A 24,712-nucleotide genomic window follows, 5' to 3' on the forward strand; every position below is an offset into this window, starting at 1 on the left:
TGCCGCCACTTGGCTCCCCTCAATATCGCTCATCTTGAGCATCCTCCTACAGTCCCGGAAGTTGAGCGCATGTTAAGAGACGAACTCTTGTGGAAGCTGCTCTTTTATTTGAAAATCAACCAAATTCTGCTCACATACATTTTATATATATATAAACAAAAATAGAATCTGCAGGAACAATGCAGCAAATATGCTAAATCAATGGACAGGACCACCTTCATGTTGGGACCATCCTTCGCATACTGCGTTATTGGGACAGGGTTCGGTTTTATTTACACAAAGCACCGATCAACAGTGCTTCTCTTGCCCCGGTTTTACTGCATCTACTGCTAATTTACACACTGATGACCCTACCCTGGACGCTGCAACCTGCGTCATTAATGCACACCCCTCTCTGTGCTCCTAACTCAGTAATGGGTACCCCTTTGTGCCTATGCAGGGAAAGGGTGACCCAAGCATGAAGGTGGCTCCACACATTCAGGTGGGAAAGGCAGCCATATACTCGTCAATGTAAAATAATGACATGCCAAGCGTAAAGCAACACCCGCTCCTTCCCCATGCAATGCTGCAGAATCACAAATGTAGTGATAAGTCTGATAAAATGTTCCCTTGCCAAAAGAAAAAAACAAAACAAAACAAAACAAAAACCAAAAACCCAGGCACAGAATTGACTGTGGAGTAATAAATTGTATCCCCCCCTCCTTTACTGTCTCTCTTATGAATGGGGTGGGTGGGGGTGTTTCCAAGCTACAAAGAATTGCACTAGACAAGAAATGGGGTTTAGGGATGTAGTGCTCTTTCATTCAATTTACAGGCTCTCATTTTTATATATATATATATATATATATATATATATATATATATATATATATATATATATATATATATATATATAAATTTGTTTGTTTGTTTTCCCTCAACTCATTCACTCTCAAAATCTAATTCAGCAATCACACTCATGAAAGCACATTCCTACATAACCCCAAGATGGGAAGAACTCGATAAAAATCATTATTTTTTCCTTTCTTTCATGTCCTCAGTGGGTAAATCATAAATAAATACAAACAATGCACAAGGAATGTCTACTGCAAATGTAATTAAAAAAAAAAAAAAAAAAAAAATACAAAGCAAAGTAGAAACTGAAGTCAGTATTCCTAAATGGTGATGGTTTAATCAGGTAATGCATGATTGCTAAATCAGATAAAGAAGTCCCTCCCCTTCCTTCCCATGAGGGCTGGTCTGTTTTCCCCAGTCAGAACCTGAAGCAGTGTGGTCATCTCCATGTTTACATAGACCCTCTTCCTACCCCTAAAATTACCCTCCTGTGTGTCTTTACAGACCATCAGTCCTGTACAGGGGAGAAACAGCTGGAGCTCTGTTACCGTTAGACAAATTACAAAACACTCGCCAGACTGCCTGGTGTCTCTTACCGTACAAAACACCCCCCCTCCCCCCCCCTCCCTGGGTTCCTGTCTGAGTCGGTGCTGGGGCCAGTACTCCTGGCCTGGAGTCAAACAGCGAACTGGGGACAAGTTAAAGGTTTGAGATGGGCTGCCATGTGACTCATCCTCGGGGAGCGGACGCTGGCAGCAGCTTCACATGAACTGCATCTGCAAGAGAACCACGGCTCAAGTTACCCACCAGCGCTGACGTCCAAACACCCCCCCAAAAAAACACCTCCAAAACAACTGGAAATTTTCCACTTCTTCCCACATATGTAGAATGCACGTTGATAAAATATAGATGGGTCTGCGTGCCCTCATGCCACTGGTTGGGCAGTCCTGTTTTGGGTGTGGGACCAGCCCTGGGTAGCTGCAGGAGCATACCCTCACTTTAATTTGTTTGCCAATTTGCTGCCCATCGCTCTGCTTCTTGATGCCCAAGTGTTGAATAAATGATGCAGTGTGACTCCTGCACCACAGTAGCTTTCTTGCTCGACACCGATGGGCATAACAGACTGATATGACTGATCAGTGGTTATGAGATTATGGGGTAGGCTAGAGGTGATCAGCCCAGAGAGGTGTTCAAAGCTTGAAATCTCCACATTAAATGCTCTTGGATGTCAGTAACCACTCGGGAGATATGAGACTGTAAGCATCAAACATCAATGTAGACGATGACTGATAGGAGTAAAATTAATAACATCAAGATGCAATTAGCCATAACTGAGAACATCAATTATAAAGGGGAAAAGCCTACCGTATTGAAGGAAGACACTCCTTTACTCACTAAAAGCCATGAAGTGAAGTAAAATATCACCATACTAACAAAGATTAGAAATTACAGTAAGATGAGGGAAAACATGGTATAGAAGGTAAGATGGCTGGAAACACAAGCAGACTCGGTTAGCGCTCAGAACATGCAGTATGTGCGCACGTACACATCTCGGACACACACGGCCAGACATGCTGTACCTAAGAGTCTCTAAAGGAAATCCTTGAGCGAGAGCTGTGCAAAGCGGTCCTGTCCCGGAGGCCTGAGAGGACTCTGGCTGGAGGGACTAGAGGCAGTCGAAGGCTAGTTCAGAGAGAACGAAAGAGCATCAAGGAATCCACCCGCACACCCCCCGATCACATGGCCAGACTGGCTAGAGGATGAAGTGGCAGGTCAGTCTAAAGGCAAGAGACATGTGTGTCTATGGAAGGTTCCTCTAATAACGAAGCATGCTACTGGCCAAAGCCGTGCCAGACAACACCCTGCTCTTTCGCGCAACAGTAATACAGACTGGTTGCACCGACACACTGCAGAAATGAGGCGGCATGGTTTGGACTGGGATATGCATTCCAAACGGAGCGTCTTTGTATGATTTAGAAACTATAATGGAATGCATATCAGTTTCGATGCTTTAATTCTAGCCACGATCAGAAGAGTTCTTTAAAGCAACGTGGATGTGTGCAAGACTCATTCAAGCACTTTCTGAACACGGCTTCTAATGTTCTAGGCTTGCTATTGAAATATAAAATTCTGGCAATCAGAGAATGCCATTTCTCCCAGTGATCTGCAACGCATCAACACATTCCGGTAGCGATGGTTTATGTTATTTTACAGAATAAGCCAAAGTGGTCCAATTAGGCCATATTATGGAGTGGGCTTAACAGTAAAATTTGGGCCAAACCGAGGCATCCAACTTGGCGGCACTAGGTCCGGTGGAGGTCATGGATCATCAGGATCGTACCTGTGCTCCTGAGACTGGGCCGAAGGGATTCGCCGGCCGCATCACGGGCTGCGTGTACATCATGGTGGGCTGTGTCATCACAGCCACGGGGGCCATCTGGGGTTGCTGGACCAACATAAACAACAAAGTCAAAACAAAGAGCTGGCGTAAGTGTTGCTGTGTTCACACGGCATGTCACCCTGGTGCAGAAAACACAGGCACTGGGTTGGATGGCAGGTTCTTTATGGTCCTAATGTAATCAATAACACTGAGAGGAACGGCACTTCATATCCTTCATTTGTGCTTCACTACTGTTTGACTGCTCAGGCACAGAGAGCAGAAGGAAAGCAACTGTGTGAAAGCAACTCTCCTTGAAATGATCCAGAACTTGAAGTACTCTCAAGAGCAGCCCAGAAAGATTCACTGGTATAAACGAGTACTCCAAATTGAATCGCTATTCGAGTTGTTTGTTTTGGGATGTGTGTGTGTTTAAGAATAACTGAAATACTCTGGTTTCCTTAGCCAAAACACAGAAAGCATTAGTTAACAGCAGCATTCCAAAAACATCAACTATGGTGCAATGCTAACCATTAGGTCAGTTCGCGCGCACACACACACACCCCAGCACTTTGCCAACATGTTTCTCCCACCAATCACCCCCCCCCCCCCCTCCTACATGCTGCTACTCACCACTGCATATCCCATCATGCCTGTGGGTGTCGTTGCAGGGAAGGCCATGATAGACGGTGCCTAGGAGGAGAGTTGGGTGGAGTTAGAAATGGCAGCGGTACAGAACACCACTCAGAAGTCTGACAAAGTGCCTTTCAGAGGAACATCTCTAGCGTCAGACATTCCACTCAAACAGAGCAGCACAGAGACCACAACAACCTTCTCACTGCCCACCTTTATGTACACACACCCACACCCAAACCCACATACTTCATCGCATACTTCATCGCATAAAGAAAACTTTGTGCAGGTGGACAAGTGGACAAACAGAATGTGGTACATTCTTCAGAATGGGTAAGTATAACTGGCTCAGGCTCTCTGGCTGGGTGGAACTTACATCTGGGAGACATTTAAAAGTTCTTAGCACACTCAGTCACTGCAAATGTGCAGGGCATCTGAACAGCGAGAGAGAGAGAGAGAGAGAGAGAGAGGAGAGGAGAGAGCGTCTGCATGTTTAAGAGAGAAGGAGAGTGAGTGTAAGGGAGTGTATGCACACACACGTGCTTGAGCAAATGTGTCCTCAATGGCAGTGCTGCTAGTAGCAGGTGCAAAGCTTGATTGAAAAGAGGAGTTCTTTTGGAGGGAGCCGTGAGATTCGCAAAGAGGCTGAGCTCATCACAAACGTGCTTTTGTTTCCACTTACGGACCATTCAAATGTGTGAAAGGGCCTTCTCTGCCTAGTCTTTGTTAAGGCCATTCTTTCAGAGAGAGGATGTGGTCCAAACCAAAAGGCAGAGAGAAAGAACACATTTTGTTTGGAACGCCATTGCTGTTACGAGTGCAGAGCTTTAACATTCCTTCATCTATGCTTTCAAGATGAGGACAAATATACTTTATCTAGACCTGGTTAGTCAGTGTAAATTATATTTTATCAGCCTAAGCATTCCTTTGTGAACCTACATTCAAGTTCATTTCTGTGCACATTATAGGGTGCTACTATAGTTTTACATGATGAAAAATACAACATTTAATCTATTAAATAGTGCATTAAGCCTCTGTTAAGACTTTGCCCTAAAATCGCTAATCCTAATCCCAAAGAAACCTAAAGCATCATGTGTTCAAGAAAAAAAACCACAAAAAAACACGTCACTGGAAACACCCGTAAGTCAACCTCTCAGTCAAATCAACTTGTCATACGACAGTGATGCATGTACAGAGAGGGGAGGGAGAAGTCAAAAGATCACAGAACACAGGAGACACACACATGCTGTGGCAGCACTCGGTTAGATCAGTTGGTCACAGTGAGCACAGAGGCTGCAGCGTGACGCTGAGCAGGGCGCACATAGCCGCGTATACAGTACGGCCAGGTACGCACGCACAGGACACACAGGGTACCGCGACCGCAGTGGAAAGCTGTGGAGGTTAATAATACACTCATGCGTTTCAGAGGACAGTTCAAGCCACTTGACTTACGTATTGTGGAAAATGCATGCCATTCTGTTTAAGCCCCACCAATGAAAACAATTAGAGGACACAAAAGATACAAAAGATACAGAAAATGACATTTACGCTACTGCTCATACAACGAGAACACTTCCAACACAATACCATGGCATGCATTATCCATGTGGGGGGGGGGGGGGGGGGGGGGGGGGGGTGGGTGCATAAAGTTTTTAGTTAATATGGGTCTCTTGTAAAAGGCTGAGGAAACACGCTGTTCTCACCATCGTGGCAGGATTCCATGTGGTGGTGGGAGCAGTCTTTGGTTGCCAGTTGGTTCCCCCAGTCAACTTCTTCTCACCAGGCTGACTCCAGTGGATGTCGCTTGGTACAGAAAGTGCAGATCACGTTAGCATCTGTCACTGGCTGCAGCTACAGTTAAGGATACACTGTTCGACAGGAGCAGGCTTACTTTTTCACCATGCCATTACCAATGCCCAGATCTATGAAACAACAAAACATGGAGCAGAAAGTCAAAGCACACATCGCGTGTCGAAACTTTTATTTTGCTCCCCCCCCCCCCGAGGTTTTCAAAAGATTAGAGGATCTCATGCAAGATAAGAGCATGACACGATTCTAGTGCTCTTAGATGGACGAATGTGGGGACGGCCCGAGGGCAAGTGGCGGAATCAGCTACGTACTGCCCACCAGGTTGGCCAGCGAGGACTCCAGGTCATCAGACACCAGCTTGCCAGGCTGCTGGGCACTGGGCGGCAGACCCTGGTTAGGAGAGGCTACTGTCGGTTTCAGGATACCACCTAAAACATCATCTTAGAAAAAGAGAGAGAGAGAGAGAGAGAGAGAGAGAGAGAGAGAGAGAGAGAGACAGACAGAGACAGAGACAGAGAGACAAAGAGGCAAAAAAGAAAAGCAGAGACATTCAGACAAAACAGGCCACACAAGACAAACTGTAATGCGAGTGAAAGGCAGCTTTGTGAAAACTCAGGAATAAGGAGAAAACAAATTCATTCTCTTAGAGTGGCATCAACTCACCCAAGTCATGCACACCATGCAAAGCCAAGGCCAAAGAGAGTGTAACCCCCAGCAGAGACAGATGGGCAGAGAGAAGGGAGACCATCAGTGGAGCATTCCAACACACTGCACACTTCTACTCTGCTATGATCACAAATGGCATTACCCATTTCCAAGAATACTACCAAAGCTAGAATGAATAAAATACACAACAAGCTTTTAAACAAATACTGGATGTGATGTAATATATTTTTGCATAGTGTGCGCGAGTCAGACGGTGGGGGAGACACACACACACACACACACACACACACACACACACACACACACACACACACACACACACACACACACACACACACACACACACACACACACACACACACACACACACACGCTGTCAAAAGCTGTGCTCCAGCGCATTTAGCAATGCACACGTCCAGTGCTTAAAATCAGTCATTAATGAGGATGGTGGGTTGGGCTGAGGAGAGGGAGTCAGGCAGGCGAGAGAGATAGAGGGGGGTCTCTCTTACCAGCAGCGTCTGTGTTGTTGGGAGCTGATTTATTGCCGAAGACGGAGTCGAAGTCGACGTTAAGGCCGGAAGAACTGCCGGGCGGGGGGGCTGGCGTTGCTGAAAAGCCTGCAGAGGACAAGCGAGAAGGGCAAGACCCGAGTGACCCGGTTAGTCTTCAGGACCCGAGGGCAGACCTGCCACCGCATCGGGCACTGCCATTGTGCGCCGGATTACATTCTCCCAAGTTGAATGGATCACTGCCACACCTCTCGCTTCCCGAGAAAGCCAGGTGTTAAAACCAGAGTGGCCGGGGGGCAGTTTAAATAGCGTCCGCTTTCACTAGCAACCGCACACACCCCTCTGCTCGGCTCAGTGAAGCCCAACTGATGCAGTACTGCTGTAACCCATTTAAGACACCTTCACTACAACCACGAGTTGCTATTATCTCCTGTTTCTCTCTTATAGCTGCCCAAAAGAAGGCAGAGTTTAAAAAAAAAATTAAAAAATTTAAAGCAAAAAAGACCAGAGGGAGGATAGAAGGAAAGTGAGAGCAGAGTGATAAGGCAAGAAAACATGAGGGGAGAAAAAGACAAGAGACAGCTAGGGCCGGGGACAGGAAGGAAGCACCTACCTCCGAATAGTCCCGCTATGGTGGAGGGCTCGGAGCGGAAGAGCGGGGTGTTAGAGAAGGGGGCCGGCGAACAGAACGCGTCTGTCACAGCCACGGGGAGCAGAGGAGAGGCAGAAAGGAAACATTAGTGCGCGTGCAGACAAGAAGGGAAGAAAGGCTAAAGGAAGCCGGCGCCTTCGGATGAGGAGATGCCTAGTCCGGGACCGGAGGGAGCACCGATGTTTCCATCGACAGCCCGCTTTAATCCAGGATTGGGCCCCAGCCACATCCGCAACACCGAACTCTAAAGAACCAGAAAGTTCTAAACAAAAAGGCATAAGTGTTGGCTAACTTCTAGGCTGTAAAAATAAATAAATAAATAAATAAATAAATAAATAGAAATAACAACAGGTAGTGGCAAAGAGCTAAGGGTGTTGTACACAGCAGAAGAACACACAGGGCCCTGCTGAGCGAAGCCATGTGTCTTGGGCCCAGGAGACACTGGGTCCCGCATGGGCGTTGGGCCCTGGGAGAAAGCACAGGGCTCAAAAGGGCAGGCAACGGAAGTGCTCAAATCGTGAAAGGTGCTGGAATGATCTAGGGAACCAAACAAATAAACAATTCCTATTCAGGAATGCGGGGAGAAAATTGGACACTTTAAAAGATGAGTCAAGGTGCCAGAGCAGATGAGATGCTAATCCAATTATGCAAAAAACAAAGTAGGAAATTCTGTTAAACTTGAGTAGAAAGGACACCAAATCATCATAACATTTAAACTGCAAAATATTTATATATAAGTCAGTGTCCTGTGTAAAGCACACCTGGGCCAGCCTCCTGGACACAGGTTAAACGTAGCCTTGTGCTATGCGGGAGTTTCACTGGAAATGTCACCATTACAGAGCAAGTAGTCCAACTGCAGGCTTCATCCATGAGCAGAAAACTGGCCCCAGCACAAAGCGAAGCAGCTGCAGCAAGACTCAGCACAGGCCACAAGCAGAGAACAGACAAGCAGCCAAGTACAGCTATTAACCCATCCCAAAGCAATGCCTCTACATTACAGCCGAAAATGTGTGGAGGCGCGTGCGTGCACACGTACAAAAGCCATCTGTCTAGTACTGTTCTCCAAACGGTATTGTGCCCCTCCGATAACAATAAGCATTGCCTCAGGTCTAAACCATTAGCTCACTCATCACCATGCCCCCATTTTGCCCTGCTCCCTCACACACCCACACCCACACACACACACACCTTAAATGTGAGACTTGTGCAGGGTGCACTAGATTCTTTCCTTTCCTTTAGTTAGCGCTAGAACCTAGGTACAGCGAGGCATGCATCAAATGAAGCGGCCAACATGAACAACTAAAAATGCAGGAAGTTACAAGAAATCTATGAATTCATGCTTAGCGAGACGAAAGAAAGCTGTTTACCACAAAACATTTCATGACTGAGTGTCCTAGGAGAAAAACTAACACTGTCTGAAGAGCCAAGGGCTGGGTGAGCAGCATCGCCGGGATCCGAAAGGAAAGGGTTTAGGTTTGGAACGGAGTCGTCGATGCTCTCGGAAGTAGTGAAAGAATCTACGCAACCGCAAGAAACAGAACACAACACAAAAGGAGCGTCATTAGCTGGAGGGACAGCCAGACGTGGAGCTACCCCTGCCCCCCAGACCCACGGCCAGGTGACGCTTGCTACAGGATACGCAGGTTTAACGGGTCCCCAGAGAAGCAAAGCACAGCCCTCACGGCGTTCCCTCCCCCAACCAACAGAAATACACACAGTGTAGTAAGCAATGAGCTCCTATGTGAGCAACAACATTAAAAAAACCCACAAAAAAAACCAGTGTAATTATGAGCAAGTGCAGCACATGTGCAGCATTTTCTACATGGTGCCATTAGATCCTGGAAGAGTCAGCAGCACTGATGGAGCAGTGATGAGCTTACCTTGACTGTGCAGCTCTTAAATGAAGAAATGACAATGAAAAGTAAGTGTAAGCTACTAAAATTTAGCCCAGCATCAATTATTCTGGAAGGGTACTATAGACTGTAGAGCATGCATTGCTCAACATATCTCTAGAATCCTCAGAATCCAAAATACCACCACCACCACCACAAAAAAAAAAAAGTACCAAATCTAAAGCGAAAATATTTTTAAGATATTCACCAGAAAGATTATGAATTTTAAAATCAACACTTTCCGAGCTTCTAAATCAATATAAGGATCCTGTGTGTAAAATGATCCGACACAGCAAAAAAATATAAAAATAACGGCGCGTCAAGGGGAATGGAATACGATGACACATTCGACACAAAACGGTCTCAGGCTGTTGGAGTGATGGTGCAAGCTGAAGTTCATCAGCAGGAACATGCAGACATCTCAGCAGGGGTGTTCCAGAGACTGTGCGTCACGTTTGGGAAGGAGGGAGGTGTACTGTTATACTCTCATAACACAAAGCATAACTTTTTAATATTTCCAGTCTAATGGGGCCACATCAGACACTCAATGCTATGAACAGCATGTTCCCACACGCTCACAAAAGATGCACAGCTGCAACATCTAAGACTCTCAGTTAAGTCATTAAGCTGTGATCTGCGTTTTGGGCTCCCTAAAATCATATTATCTCTGAGGGTTTTACACAGGCCCTCATAAACATAACTTGAAAAATAAATAAATAAATAAATAAATAAAAGTTATGTTATTACAAAAGTACAAATAGCAACATTAACACACAACCCCCCCATCTTAAAGTAGCTTTGCTATATTTATTGTTCATAACATTTAACACATTCTTCAGGTAAACTGAACCAAGCAGAGGGGTTGGAGCCCAGGTTCACACGTCCACTCACCTCCCCAGGAGTTAGCCATAGGCAGGGTTGTGGAGAGAGGCAGGGCTGGCCGGAACACTGGCTGCAGGTCCAGCAGGTCACTTGGCACCTTTGAAGTACTGGAGTCAAAAAACACCCCACCCACAAACCCACACACACAGAATTAATGTCTTGTTAAACTTCAGCCAGAAGGTCAAGCATTTCTCACACATGTGCAAAAACAAACGTGTCGGGTCCTCACTGCTCAGATACACTCCCAACCGCACCATGGTTGAACAGCCACCTACAACCACAGAAGAGCTCCCACCTCACCCACACTGGCTCCTTGGCAGCACCGTAAGAGATGCAGGAGCTTGCACCTAAATCGCGTGAACATCGTGGGCTTGTCCAGAACGGGCCGTCGGTTTGTTCAGGACCAGAACTGAGCAGAGCTGCATAGAAATGGAATACAATTCCCAACCGTCCTTTCAGCGCAGCGGCCCTGGCGCTCCCTCACCTGTTGGTGGAGCTAGGCATGGAGAACAAGTCAATGGCCGGGGCGGTGCTGATGCTGCCAGACGCCGTAGAGACAGGGGAGGCGGCAGTGGTGGAGGATACGGAAGGCTTTTTAGAGAGTTCCTTCAGTCTCTGCTCCTGCAGGGAGAAACAGAAGTGTGAATACCACACACACACACACACAAACACATTACATCCATCTTTCCACACACACTATATCCATCTTTCTACATAATCTTGGGGTGAAAATGGTGTGCTCGCGCACACACACACATGGCATGTTGATTTAATGAAGGCAGAGGGCCACAACACACCTTAAGTGCTTTCAAACGAGCTTGCTCCTCCTCCAAAGCTGCCTGCTTCTCCTTTTCATCCGCTTTGGTGAACGATATTCCCGTGTTTGCCAGAGAAGACATAGCACTGGACAACGTACTAGCCCTGATAGATAGGTAGAGAGTGAGCATGAGGGAGAGTGCTCGCTCGCACGTTTTTGCACAAGTGTCAAGAGAATGCCCATGTAAGCATGTCTGCATGATGTGCTTTGTTTGTGGAAGCACACTTCCCTAGTACCCAGCACACAGGCACATCGGGTCTTTACCGCTCCCTTACAAAAGGTGCACTTTGACCCATACCTTCCACCCCAATGTTGGAGTTAGCAAAACTGATAAGCCTTACTGTTATCCGAAGTACAAGTCATCAGATTCCATTTTTAAGAGCAAAAAAAAAAAAAAAAAAAAAAAAGGAAAGCTTTGTTTTTCTATTGCAACCTACCCACATTAAACGAGTCTCTGTGTGTGTGTGTGTGTGTGTGTGTGTGTGTGTGTGTGTGTGTGTGTGTGTGTGAGAAAGAAAACAGTGAGGGCCATCAGTAATATCTGACACAATGGGAGACTTCTGCTTTCTACATTCTCAAGAAGTCAGCAAAACTTTGGCCAGGCCAAAAGCTCTTGCAGCTACCCCCAGACTACGTGCACCCAGACACACATGCATGCACACCCACACAACCAAACATAACCAGTGGTCCAAGGAAAAAAAAAAAACAACAAAAAAAAAAAAAAACACCCCCCCAAATGACACACACTTTATATACCAAGGCCCAACAGCCTGGCTGGGAGGTAGGAAGCATGCTGGGAAGCTGCAGCTCACTCTACCTGCTGGCGGCCGTCGAGTCTTTCACCTTTTTCCCTTCTAGAGAAGCCAAGTGCTGCTCCAACGCGTCCAGGAGACTGCTGGGGGCCTGGGGAGGGGCGGGGCATCGTTAATGCCGCGCACGCACACGCCGCTCTCAGCATGCAGAGTATTTTAACAACACAGAAGACGCGAGCCACCGGCAAACAGAGAAAGAGTGGGGAAGATGCGGGTACTTACACACACCGTAAACTGAAAACGGAAAGATAGGGAAAGATACACAACATAAAGGAGGCAGTTTGAAAAAGGTATTTTAAAGAGCACTTCAGAAAGAAAGAAAGAGAAAAAAAAAAGAAGAAACGATCGGACAACGTCGCTACAGACTGGGCTCGGTTATACGGCCGGACCTCCCCCGGAGCGTGGCGCTCAACCAAGCTCCTGCTAGAGTGTCGTCTTTCATTTTGAGAGCGTCACAAGCCGTCGGAACGGAGACACGGGCCCTGGCTCCTTGGGATCGTCCCCATGACAGCGCAGCGCATGCGCCTCTGCCGTCCGACACCTGCCGTGCTGGGTACGTCTGTGCCAGGGCCCGTGGGGAGGGCGCTCCTCCAGCTCATTAAACTATTCTGACTCCCCCCCCCCCTTCTCAAAAAAAAAGTAGCTGCGCAGGCCACTGAGGAAGAGTAGGGAAGATGAAGCAGGGCAGGTCCGTCTGAATCTACGCTTCGCCCTTATGGTGACCAAGCACCCAGGAAAAATGAATCCCAATGCCTTTATGGGCGGTACGTGTGGAGCACTGGTGGAGAGGGGCAGGCAGGAGGAGCAGTTTGAGGAGGTTTCTCCATCATTCTCCTGCAGGGGGCGCTGCAGGCAGCGAGCTGGTCTTACTGGCCCGCGGTTCTCAGGGCCCCCCCCCCCTCTTTTTTTTTTTTTTTAATATAAAAAGGTGGTGTCTCGACCACGAGGTCTACTTCTGGCACTCTGGAATACATCAGCAGAACTCAAGTTCTTGAGGAATTCCTCAAATCTGGGCCCAGTGAGAAGCGCAGGAGTCAGGTTGGATCTGTGATGGAGTCCGCACAGCAAGGCTGTGTGTGTGGTTTAACCGGTGAGGGTGAGGTTAGACAGCTCACGCACTGCAGTCAGAAAACCAGCTCAGAGCACATAGAAGCTAAATTAGTGTTCAGAAATAATGTCTCTTACCTGAGACAAGTCTGGTATGTCTCCTCTGTCAATGCCTACTTGCTGTTTTGAGATGAGAGGGAAAGAGGCCAAATTTAGTGGCTGTGAAGTATAAACATCTAGACATTCATAAAAGCTGTAATTGACGGTCACAGTTATTTTAATTAAACTTGCATTATCTCCTCAAAAACCTGAACCAGGAGGTCAACTCCTGTGCGTAAGAGAAAGCAAGAGAGACTGCTCTCTGCATCAGAGCTACTGGCCAAGGCACTAGCAGCACTGAGTGGGGAAAACAAACAATAACCCAGCAGAGGTCGGGTCTGGCCTGGAGCTCAGGACACCACAGGGGGAGGTCATCCTACCTCAGCCACTTTGAGGAACTCTGAGATTCTTGTCATTCGGGTGAGGAATTTCTTGTAGATGTCGAGTCCCTCTTTACATTGAACCTTCTTCATATCAAAGTACTTCTCTGTTTGAGGGGGGAAATTATTTACAGATGAGATCATGCATGTGCAATACTCAACATGTATGCGTGCGAGTGTGTAATGTATATAAATTCTCTTTTAAAATTTCTCCACTTCAGAGTGTTCACATTGCAAACGTCACTGGGACACAGTCCAGTACATATTTCACCAGTCTGCTGCTCTCCACCAACAACCCTCACCTCATCACTAGCTCATGCCCAATGAACACCAGCCAACAGAAACATGCTCTCAAATCCCCATCAAACAAAACCGTAAATAACAAATTAAAGTCTCACTCCTAGCAGCTGGATGGCTGGAAGCGTCTGCTTCGCATGCATGCAACAACTTAACTGTGGCACCATCAAGAGATATGTAATCAGATTATTTAAATAACTTGGTATGAGAACGGCCATGCTAATGGCCATCGAGATTCATAATTATGATTGGTTGCTGCAAAGTAGGGCGGGGGGGGGATGGCTCAAAGTGCAGCAGGCGTGTCTGTATAAGAGCAGGTCAACACCGAGCTCAAAGGTTTCTCTACCAGGAAACAGCGGAGCAAGCAAACAGCGGTGAGTCAACAGGCAGGGGGGGGGGGGGGTTGTCAGCAGGAGGGTGGGCTCACCCAGCAGGTTGATGATCCCTTCGTTGTAGGCGGCAAACAGCCGGATGGCGTCTTTAAACAGGAGCATGAAGGCAGCGTTGATGACCCCGTTTGTGAGTTCGTTGGCATTTACCTGTGGGGGGGGAGACAAACATTTCTGCAGAACTATACAAAAACAAATGGTGACGTCTCCGCAGGTCACCGGTGGACATTGACGACTCTCTGCTCTACCCTCATGTTTACTGGACGAGAGCCGTGTGTTCAGAGTTGTAGACTCACATTGAAGTCTAGGAGTGAATCCATCTGATTCTGAATGATGGGGAGGGTCTTCAGCAGCTTCTCTGTGTTCATGGTTCTCATCACGCCGTCTGCCCTGAGAGTGAACAGATCCACCACACTCCGTATCACAAGAGGATCACTAGTAAATACACGCTGCTTCACTTCAAAATAAATGCCGCTGTTGGCAATCACGGCAGCAATCTCAGAGCGGTGAGAAACAAAAAAAAAAAAAAAAAAAAATCTATCAAATGGTATGATGTGATTCAACTACGATATGCCTCGCAATGTATTTAAAACACATTTCACATGGTTCAAGCTAGACTTGCATTACTTTGACCAAAACTGTTTGTTTATTGGCTGATGTAAATGCTGTGAGTCAAAGCACCCACCGACGTGGACTGTCTCACACTGGTCAGGTTGTTCACAGCCTTACAGCACACAGAAATATCAGATTTATCAGAGGTTCATTAGCATAATGTAGCCTTTAAAACTGGAACACACACACATACCCTCTTTTCACTTTAGTGAAGTCAAAAGCCACCTGTCGGTAGGACACAGCCTTCTCATTCAGATAGCGGCTATACCTCCGAATGAAAGTGGACATATCGTAGCCTAGGAAACAGAGACAGCAGAATCGCATGAGGAGAGCTCTTCTCTGAAAACCCGTGTCCGAGGGTACACAAACCAACAGATAGTACCATCGTTACGACCTGAAGAACAAAACTAATCATATACTAAACGATTTCAAACGTTTTTAAAAACCACATCCCTCCGAAATGTTACGCACATGAGGACTTCACATGGAAATTAGAGCTCTAGAGCTACTGGAGACTTCCTTTGTCAGGGGTTAACAGACACCTTTCTAAAAAGCCCTTGTACCAGATGGAGCCAGAGCGGCTCATCAGGTTGCCACCTGCCTTCTCATTACATCCTGGCTAAAGAAAGCAGGTGTGCTTTATTTAAACTGAAATTCAGCCATTCTGCTGAATATGCTCTCCAGTGGAGCAATGAGTACGAGACACACACAGTGGTGTGAGTGTGTGTGTCTCGGGGTGTGTGTGAGACAGCAGTCACTGGTCTCTGTGGTCCTGTCCTACCACATAAAAAGCTGTCCACCACCGACTATGGCCAGTGTCCCACCTCTACAGGATCACATGACTGGCCAGCGGGGGAGGGCTAGAACCTGAGCCTTACTGCCCCCAACGGGGAGATCAGCAGCACCTACCTTGTAAGCCACTTTTGTCCAAAAAATTACTGAGGTTGAAAAGTGTGTTCCTGGAAGCCAGGTACTGAATAAATCGCTGTGAAAATAAGATGGGGTAAAGGATTATTATCGTGTCATTCTTCTGTCTCTCCAACGTTGTGAAACAGTAATTGCGTTAAGACTGAAGCATGATAAGAGGCAGACATTGCCCTTCTTATGACAGAGAGCCCACAGAGTTCAGATAACATTCAATCAAAGAGAGAACACACACACACACACACACACAGTAGTACTAAATGAGACGAGAGAGAGAGAGAGAGTGCAGACACTCAAAGATGACTGCAGAGAAATAACTCTGACAGATATCCCTGACATCCAAACACTTCAGCAGGGATTAAACTTGTGAAAGACTGAGTTAAGACACATTCAACTCAGTTAGCACTTTCATTAGGCGTCGAGCTGGGTGCGTGGGCGAGTGTGTGCATGACTGACCTCATTGCCGTAGACCATGAGGTGGTGTGTGGTGATGAGGGATTTAAACACCACAACCCAGCTGGTGTTGGTGGTGCGTTCAAACAGCGTGTCCGCCAGCTGAGGGATGTTGACGTTCATCTCATTTGTGCACTGGATCAGATCTGAGGACACACACAGAGAGAGATGAGGGCGTGGTGTTCGCCATACAGATATACTTATACACGCAGGTACACACACACACACACACACACACACACACACACACACACACCTTCTAGTAATGAAAAGTATGAATGCATTGAGAAGGAATCAAAGACAAACGTTCAGATTTAGCTCGAGCGTTACCGCTCTCGTTTCCTCAAGTTTACTGGCTAAAAAGCAGCTCAGGGGGAGTCTGGACAAGTCCTGGTTGCTGGGAACACCGCAGTGACGCCAGCAGTTGGCAACAGATTCACTTTGGAATCCGGAAGAATTGAAAGGTGGCGGGCAACAGGAGCAAATGGAACAAGACAGCAAATCACGCCTCATCGCAGCATGGCACCAACGCGCCCCACCGAGGGCAAGGAACTGGCCTTCTCACCCCAGTGGAAGGGATGATTGCTAAACCACAGCCACTCTTCCACAGACTGCGTGTGATGTTCTTTGTTCAGAATGCAGGCATTTAGGCAGAGGTACTCTGTGCGCGAGTGTGTGAGAGAGCGCGCGAGACTGAGACAGGGACAGTGGTATGTTGTGCTGGCTGCTTGGCTGAGCTCCACAGCCATCTGGGCCCAGAGAAGGAGAGAACAAGCGAGAGCGTGAGCAACGCTGAGCGCGCGGGCGCGAGACGTCCACCACCGCCCAAAGGCATCAGCTTCGTGAGCCCCTTCATTCAGCTGGTCGTCTCATTCATTGAAGCATTTCAAAATAAGAGCGCTAATCTAGGAACACTTTCCATATTGCTCTGTTAATAAGAATGTCAAAGGGACATTGGAGTTCCATACAGTTGCCTCTGTGAAGATATTAATTACATGAGGCAGAGACAGAGCTTACTTGAGCACTTAATACTGTAATTGCAGATTTGGTTAGGCAGTCAGAAAGCAAGACATTTAATAATTAGTATGTGGAGATGCAGACAATTTGTCTGGTTGTTGACCTCGACATTGTCTTTTTTAATAACAAAAAGGGGAAAAAAAAAAAAAGTTTTCCCACCAAACAGCATTTATTTTCAGGAGCTTTTACACACGGGCAGACAAAACAATAGTTGCGGAAAGACACTAATTGCAGCGTAGCTGTAACGGCTTAGCAACGATGGCTTGATCCGTTTCCTTTGAGCCACGAGAATCGTGTGTTTATGTTTGTCTGAGAAGGGAGGATATGGGTGGTCCATACAGCACCTTTTCCTTCAGCCTGCATTCACTATTTAAACCTGCACAAAGCACCAGTCACATGATGACAAAAGGCCTTTGTGAGCCAACAGAACCCGCTCGCACAGAGGTGGGGGGGGGGGGGGTTACACACACAGGCTCCGTACTACTACAGTTCAAATATATGGCCAAGATGATCTAAATCACAGTGGGAAGATGCATGTAGTTGTCAGTCAGCACACTCACTCAGACTGGGAATCATTTTGTTTTTCCTCCATGTATCCAAAAATGTGTCAAATGTGTCACCACAGAACACTTAGGAGAGAGACCGCTTGTGTATCTAGTGTCAGAGAAAGACTTCAATATATCAAACAACAGCCAACTAATTACAAATGTCATCTTGCGCTATAAGCGTGCGAGAGAGAGAGGTACCACGGCAGACGTGTACAGGACAAGTGCTCCAGAGTTTGGGGCCGTATCATTAGTTACATAACTACCAGTGCAGAGTCTGCAGGGAGCTAGAGACCCTACGAGTGATAGAGGAACAGAGGTAGCAGGAAGGAGCCCGAGCAAGATGGAGACGACCCCAAAAAACCCGGGTGAACAGGGCCTCATTGTAAATGTTAGTGGAAGTTGCATGTCCCCTTATGGAAGAAGCAGAAGCACAGTCCTGAACTTTTAGAAATTTGTGCAGTCCACAGGCAGGCAGCCCATAAAGAACAGCATGGCAGCAGTCTGACCTAGATGTAACAGGAGCATGGATAAGGGTCCCGGCAACGGAACAGGAAAGCGATGAAAAAATTCTAGCAATATTCTTAGGAAGAAAGTGTGCTGTGTAACTCAACTGTGATACGAAATCAGTTGTTCAGCATTGCGACTGATCTGTTGACACATTCTTCTGTTAGCCACTACACTGTAAGCAAACACTGGATTTAATTACAGTTGACAACTAGATCACCTACATTAATAGTAGCCTACCACAATGCACTAATAACAGACGATAATTTGTAATTTATATACAAGTTGACTGTGTGGGAAATATTCATCCATTTTTGAGGCCACTTTTGCATTACTGAATTAGCACACTGTGGTCAACACCAACACAGACAGTTCATCGAGTGCACACTGAGCATACAAAGGAGTGCACGTCAACTACTGGAACATTATTGCCCATGTGACCGTCACATGAGAAAGCCTTCTTTCAAGTCACATGACTCCTCTTGACAGAACAGAGACATGACTTCATTGATTCGATTCCTTCTCCCTTTGTTCTTGCTTCTCAATCAGAGGAAGAGCGCGCGCGCGCGCGCGCGAGCGAGCGAGAGAGAAGACAGCAAAAGGTAGTAAGAGAGAAACAAGACAGCCAAACAAGCCAGAAGCAAGGAGCATCTTTGTACAAGATCCCCTGAATGCGTGAGCAGCACTCAATATTCACGCTGGACCTCTGGGTCAGTGCTGCATGGTGCAGAAGCAGCACAATTCTCCCTGCACAGACACACAGCTCACTAGTTCAGGTGTCCCCAACATTAGGTGCACTTTTAAAGTGACTCGCCGTGTCCTGCCTTTGCCGGACACTTTGGATCAGGCGGTGACCGCTTAGGATATAGCCCAAAACCCGCAACGTGCAATTTCACCCTACTTAAAAAATGACAAACACAACTGGTTTTCTAGCGATAGCTTTTTCCAGAGATTGTTTGTTTATTTATTTATTTATTTATTAAATGTTAGCTGAGAAACACATTGGCAATTTTTTATTTATTTTTTTTATTTCAAATGCACGAGAGATAAAGGGCTAAAACATTTACCCTCCTCCACAAAACACTGTCTAATGGTTCTACTTGACACAGCTTGTCGTGTTCAAAACGGGGGTTTTCCCGCACCAGAACCCACGTGTAACACAAGACTTCCACGGAGCACTGACCCCCCCCCCATGCACGTTACTAGAACACAGGGGAAAGGAAGGCCTAAATGTAACATTTATAATCAATGTCTTAGAGTGCTGGCATTGTACAGCAGCAATCTGATTAAGATTACACTGTTTACTTGGGATCATAAAATCAAGGGGGGGGGGGGGGGGTCAGTGCTCCGTGGAAGTCTTGTGTTACACATGGGTTCTGGTGCGGGAAAACCCCTGTTTTGAACACAAGCTGTGTCGCTAGACATAATGGCTCTGATTTCCAGTGGTGATTTTACACACCAAAAAGTACCACGCACGTTTGGATACATGACAACTTCTGGATATACGAGGTACTGTCTCACGTCCCGGGGAATTATTTTGGACAGCTGATATGCTGGTTTTAGGAAGGTTAAGGTCCTTGCCAGTTACATTTCTTTACTTGTACTAGCATCACATGTCTGTGTAGACATCACTCATTTTGGCATGCCACTAGTTGTTCACCTTTCCTTGGCCCAGTATGCAAGCTGGCACTTTGGACAAGTCCATCACTGGACTCGGGCTACATTGGAGCGTTCTACTGCCCATAAGTGAGACTGCCACGTTTCCATACATTGTTGCAGAACTCATGATTCAAGATCCCAAGAATGTCCGGTACTACAGAACCCAAGGCAGAGAGGCGCAGCCTGGTAATGAGATGTAACGTCACGTCCTTGGTCATGTACTGTTAAATTCTCATTTTGTGTCGTGAGACATGTGGGGTCTAGTTTCTGGTGGGTTAAGACTGTGGCGCGGCTGATCTCGCACCTACGCACTGTAATCAATCCGTAGCCGCTTGAAGACCTCCTACGCAGCCCTGCAGTTTGGATTCCCTGAGTGGAGGCAATTCCTACAGAAGAGGCCCCACTGCAGGGCCCCTGTTTTGATGTGGGATCGGAAAATAAATCATGAACTCTTCGCTGCGGGTGGCTTTGAGCCAGCCCTTGACAGCCGGACGGGAGTCTGTACAGGGGAGGGATGGATGCGCTGCTGGATCAGAGGGAGTCAGGTCTGGAATTGCTCTCCCTCTCAAATGCAGACAGAAGACTGACTCAGCAGGCGGATGCCTTGTGCTTCCTACAGCTCATGACAGGAAACCAAATTGACATGAATCTTTAAAAAAACACAACCAAGGGGTGGGGAGGGGGGAGAGAAGAGAAAAAGAAAAAAAAAAAAAAGAAAAAAAAAAAAGCACCCTTTGGTGACGTCAACAAGAACATTTGTGTGGTGCACAGAGCGAGAAGCAAAGACGTCCACAGCTGGACTAGCGTGGAGTCACCCGGACCAAATTTCTTCACCACACCACCGTTGTCACGTAATGTCATCGTCATGTCAAAGCAGTGGCTGAAGTGACGGACAGAAACGAGAGAATAGCGTCGCTGCTGACTGGATTCCAAAGCGAGACAGCAGTACCGAGGTTTAACAGACAGGACGACAAAGGAGAAGGAGAAGACCGATTCAGCGAGCAGATGCCTCACACTTCCTACTACTCATAACAGGAGAGAGAAGGGCGGAGACTGCTGGAGATGATTGGCATATTCCCTCCTCCCCTGCCCTGGAAGCCCAGGAGGGTCTCTCCGTGGATGAAGAGGACTCCGAGTGCTGGCGGGTGAACTTCGGCCTCGCGGCTTCCGAGCCGCTCCACTCGGGTCATCGTGGGTGCTCTCATAAAACGACGGCACATCAATGCAGCATTGGCCAGCCGAAGAGAGCACACCAAAATATTACTCTAGGCATGTGACTGATTTATTCTGAGGATGGACTTTATTGTCACAGATATGCCCAGCAAGTGTTCAGACACCTCACCAAGGACGCGGGGACAGGATGAGGAAACCACTTTCATAACACCAATTAAGCGTGCTGGCAAGGCTAGCGTGCTCATGCAGTATATTTAAGAAATCCCCAATATGCCTCGTGTCCCAGAGCAGGAACCGATGCCGAGACAGGTGCTGATATGTAATAAAACGCATCCCATAAAAACACACAAGCGTCCTCCACATTCCCTCCGTCCGCGCCTGATGAGCTCTGGCGTGCGACTGCTGTAGCAGACACGCATGCACACACCCACACCAAATCAATGCGCAAGTCAACAAAAATCTAAATGAGAAACAAAGACCAGATGGGAAGAGATCATCATCATCATCATCATCATCATCATCAGTGTTAGTCAAGCGTTTTCCCAAAACACAATAAATACAAGAACATGGCACTTAAAACAGTCAGAAATCCTGAAATTTATTCTTTACTTATTTATGTTTAGATTGTCAGTCTAAACATCCATTTCAAATGATGAACACCAGAGTGCAAGTCCCAGCAGGATCAGACTGCATACTTCCTTATTAAGGCATTTCTTAGACATTTCCTCACTGCACTACGTGAGACCAGGGTTCTGTGTAACAGCTTGGATCTCCTGAGGGCCAAGCAGCTGTGGCGTTTCCCTCATTAGAGCAGATTCTGATGGCACTGGGTTCTCCCATCTCTCGTGTAATCAGCTCCTGAATTTGCTGGTTTACGTAATAACTTCCTGTTGGTTGTTTACATTTCGAAAATCACCGACAACTAAAAAGAATGTAGGAAGTACCCCTTTTCCACCCTCCTCTTCCTTAGGCTCATCGAGTTCACTCTGCACTCACCCATCACTTTCATGCTCCGTCACCGTGTTACACAGAGAGAGTGTTGACCTAGGAGACATTATTACGTATTTAGAGGGAAGGTAAACAGGCAGGAGAAAGCTGATCGGCAAAGTGGTGATAGCAGGAGGCTCGGGCTTCCACGCTGATCTTAAATAAGTCAGATTCGTTTCCACACGTGAACCAAAGCATGGCGGAAAGATCCAGCTCGGAACGTGAGGGCCACGAGATAAGACGCAAATTTGTTCGGTGCAGCGAAACGTCTGCCACTGCGGTTCGAGCCCTCTCCTTTCGGTCTGCATGCTTTCAGCCATTCCAGAAAGCAGATAACACGGGGCGCGGAGGAGCGCCTGAGCTTGGGCTTCATGGCCCATTTCTGAGCGCTATTGGAAGCAGTTAAGTAGGACAGGGTCACCTTCCCTCTCCACAGGCTGCCGTACGGGGCGACTGGCGCTGTCGGCCGTGGGGGGGAAAATAAAAATAAAAATAAAAATTACTCAAAACCTGGAGGGGGAGAGAGAGGATCCTGGCAGACAGCAGTGTGCTCTGGTGGGAGCTCAGAGCTGCTGGGAGAACCGGAACGCGGCGCAGAAGGCTGGACACGAGATGTGGGAGGCGGGAGGGGGAATCCGTCTGCTACAGGTGGTTAAAGCTACTGCCCGCAAACTTTTTAAGAATTAAAATTACATAACATCACTCGTAAAACGCTGCACAGCTACACGTGAGTGAAATGGAGATCAGCTGGAGATCAAAATCAATAACAGGACTGTGGACATCGTAAGTCATAAGAGAGGGGTTATCACATTCTTTGGAAGCTGGACAATGCAGGGAAAGAGACAAACCTCCCAGCAATTTACGGTTCAGTATTGCAGTGCTTTTATGCTCTGATCAGCGACAGAAGAGCAGCAGGCCCAAATAGCAGCTCTAGATACAGATAGATATCGATATTTTTTTTTTTTTTTTAAAGTGAGTGAAATGTATTCACCCCCGCCACAGCATGTGAGCACTCACACATGCACAACGGAGCGTGTGCGCAAGCACACACACACACACACACACACACACACACACACACACACACACTCTAACAGATTAACATTTGATGCATGGCCACCTTCTGTGTTCATGGTTACCGAATATGTAGGTCTACAGGATTCCCTCTCTGGCCATGCATACAGTACAACTTACTAGTTACGTCGTTTGCTTTCTTTCCTTGGCTTTTAAGCCATCAGTCACTTGCCCAGTTTACTTTGAATTTGCAAACTTTTTTTTTTCTTTTGAAGTTTTAAAAAAAGTAGCAGAGTATGAAACAGCCACCCATATATTATCTCTACTGCCCATGATGAACGCACTGACAGAGCTCAAAGGTTCTACTGCATTTCACTACCCCGAGATAACACACCTCATTTACCTACATAATCTAAATAGTCTGAGTGTATTTACTTCCTTTCTGTTCACTAGTTGCCCTCATCAATACACGACATGGACCATCATCGTTGGAACAAAGCAAGATAAAGTCAGAAGGTCATTCAGCCAGACAACAAGCGTTGCTACAAGAACACAGCTACAGAGATCACACATAACTGTACAATGATCTAATCTATACCCAGGAAATCATCACAAAGTTACCCAGATAAAGCCAGCACTGGCAGCTACTGGAATACGTGTCACCATTATTCACCAGGAAGCAGACGGATGTCGACTGCGACCCCCCCACCCCCACCCCACTGATCTTCCATGCCTTGTAGGGACCAGTTGACACACAGAGCTCATAGCAGCTATAGCAGCTCCATTAATTCCCAGGGTTTTGCCGTAGGCTCTCATTTCTGCTTTGAATTATTCAAATGTGCTGTGCCGTAAAGCTGCTACCCCACTGGCACCACAAATAGAACCGAAAGGTTAAAACCATACGAGTCCTCATCTTAGCAACTGCAAGCACGTGTGAACGAGCTTGAGAGGGCAAGCGTGGAGCCATCCAACACGGAACGCCACGATTCTGTACGTTTCGTGTAGGAGAGCATCGCTCCCCAGTGCCAAGAGCTCCTTATTTAGGAAGTTTCATATAGCCAATCATCTCAACCGATTCCAGGAAGCATCTACCCAGGGTGGAAGTGAACCTTATGAGTGAGAAGCCAGAGGGAACCAGAGTACTGGTACAATAGCCTGCTCATGCAGCACGACGGGACGGAGTGGGCCAACGCGCACCATGACGACACCTCGGCAACACCGTGAGCCGCAGAAAAGTAATCTGATCTCTGGTGTAGCATTATGTTAAGGCCATGATTGATGCACTACAGATAGGAGAAACCTGTGATGTCTGCTCATATGTCACGGTCCAAGATCCCTCCGGAGATCCCACAGTGTTTTTGGGAGATACGCCCTTTCATGTCATAGAGGTGTTTAGGCAAGGGCCCCTTGATAAAATTCCTGACATTCCAGGAAACAGACACGTCTCCTGCACATCAGGAAATGAGCAGTTTCACCTGCTCATACTACGGAACTGCAAACAAAGATGAAAGCATTTCATTGTGAAACTCGAGCATATTATTAAAATCACATAGCGCATGCCAGGGGTTAGAGTCTTGCCTATGACACTGACTTGACGCAATTTCCTCATTTGTCACTGTAGGTTAGCCTGGCCATACAAACAGCTCCTATATTAGGAATGCCCAATGTTGTTCCTGAGGGGTCAGGGTTCAGCACAATGATTTCCCCATTCTTGAGGAACAGCAGC

At 47.0% G+C, this 24,712-nt stretch overlaps 1 protein-coding gene across 42 annotated transcripts in view; it reads right to left on the bottom strand.

The window, feature by feature from the left end:
• Window positions 1-87: 87 nt before the first annotated feature.
• Window positions 88-24,712, bottom strand: part of picalma (phosphatidylinositol binding clathrin assembly protein a) — a 27,988-nt gene continuing 3,363 nt past the window's right edge. Inside the window, exons 3-25 of one of the 42 annotated variants that reach the window (XM_081701975.1) lie at window positions 16,088-16,230; window positions 15,617-15,692; window positions 14,901-15,003; window positions 14,392-14,485; window positions 14,134-14,245; window positions 13,410-13,516; window positions 13,069-13,110; window positions 11,889-11,974; window positions 11,052-11,175; window positions 10,739-10,875; window positions 10,264-10,361; window positions 9,361-9,375; window positions 8,848-8,997; window positions 7,442-7,522; window positions 6,829-6,936; window positions 5,965-6,057; window positions 5,736-5,766; window positions 5,548-5,647; window positions 5,297-5,320; window positions 3,845-3,904; window positions 3,176-3,280; window positions 2,415-2,517; window positions 88-1,610 (exon numbers count right to left, since the gene is read on the bottom strand). In XM_081701975.1, coding sequence (XP_081558101.1) covers window positions 2,425-2,517; window positions 3,176-3,280; window positions 3,845-3,904; window positions 5,297-5,320; window positions 5,548-5,647; window positions 5,736-5,766; window positions 5,965-6,057; window positions 6,829-6,936; window positions 7,442-7,522; window positions 8,848-8,997; window positions 9,361-9,375; window positions 10,264-10,361; window positions 10,739-10,875; window positions 11,052-11,175; window positions 11,889-11,974; window positions 13,069-13,110; window positions 13,410-13,516; window positions 14,134-14,245; window positions 14,392-14,485; window positions 14,901-15,003; window positions 15,617-15,692; window positions 16,088-16,230 — 1,982 coding nt within the window. In that variant the 3' untranslated portion in view covers window positions 88-1,610; window positions 2,415-2,424. The other 41 variants (XM_081701973.1, XM_081701970.1, XM_081701969.1 and 38 more) reach the window with 41 other exon arrangements.

Source organism: Electrophorus electricus, chromosome 19, assembly GCF_041902795.1.
Source record: "Electrophorus electricus isolate QZ-2024a chromosome 19, ASM4190279v1, whole genome shotgun sequence".
NCBI lineage: Eukaryota > Metazoa > Chordata > Actinopteri > Gymnotiformes > Gymnotidae > Electrophorus > Electrophorus electricus.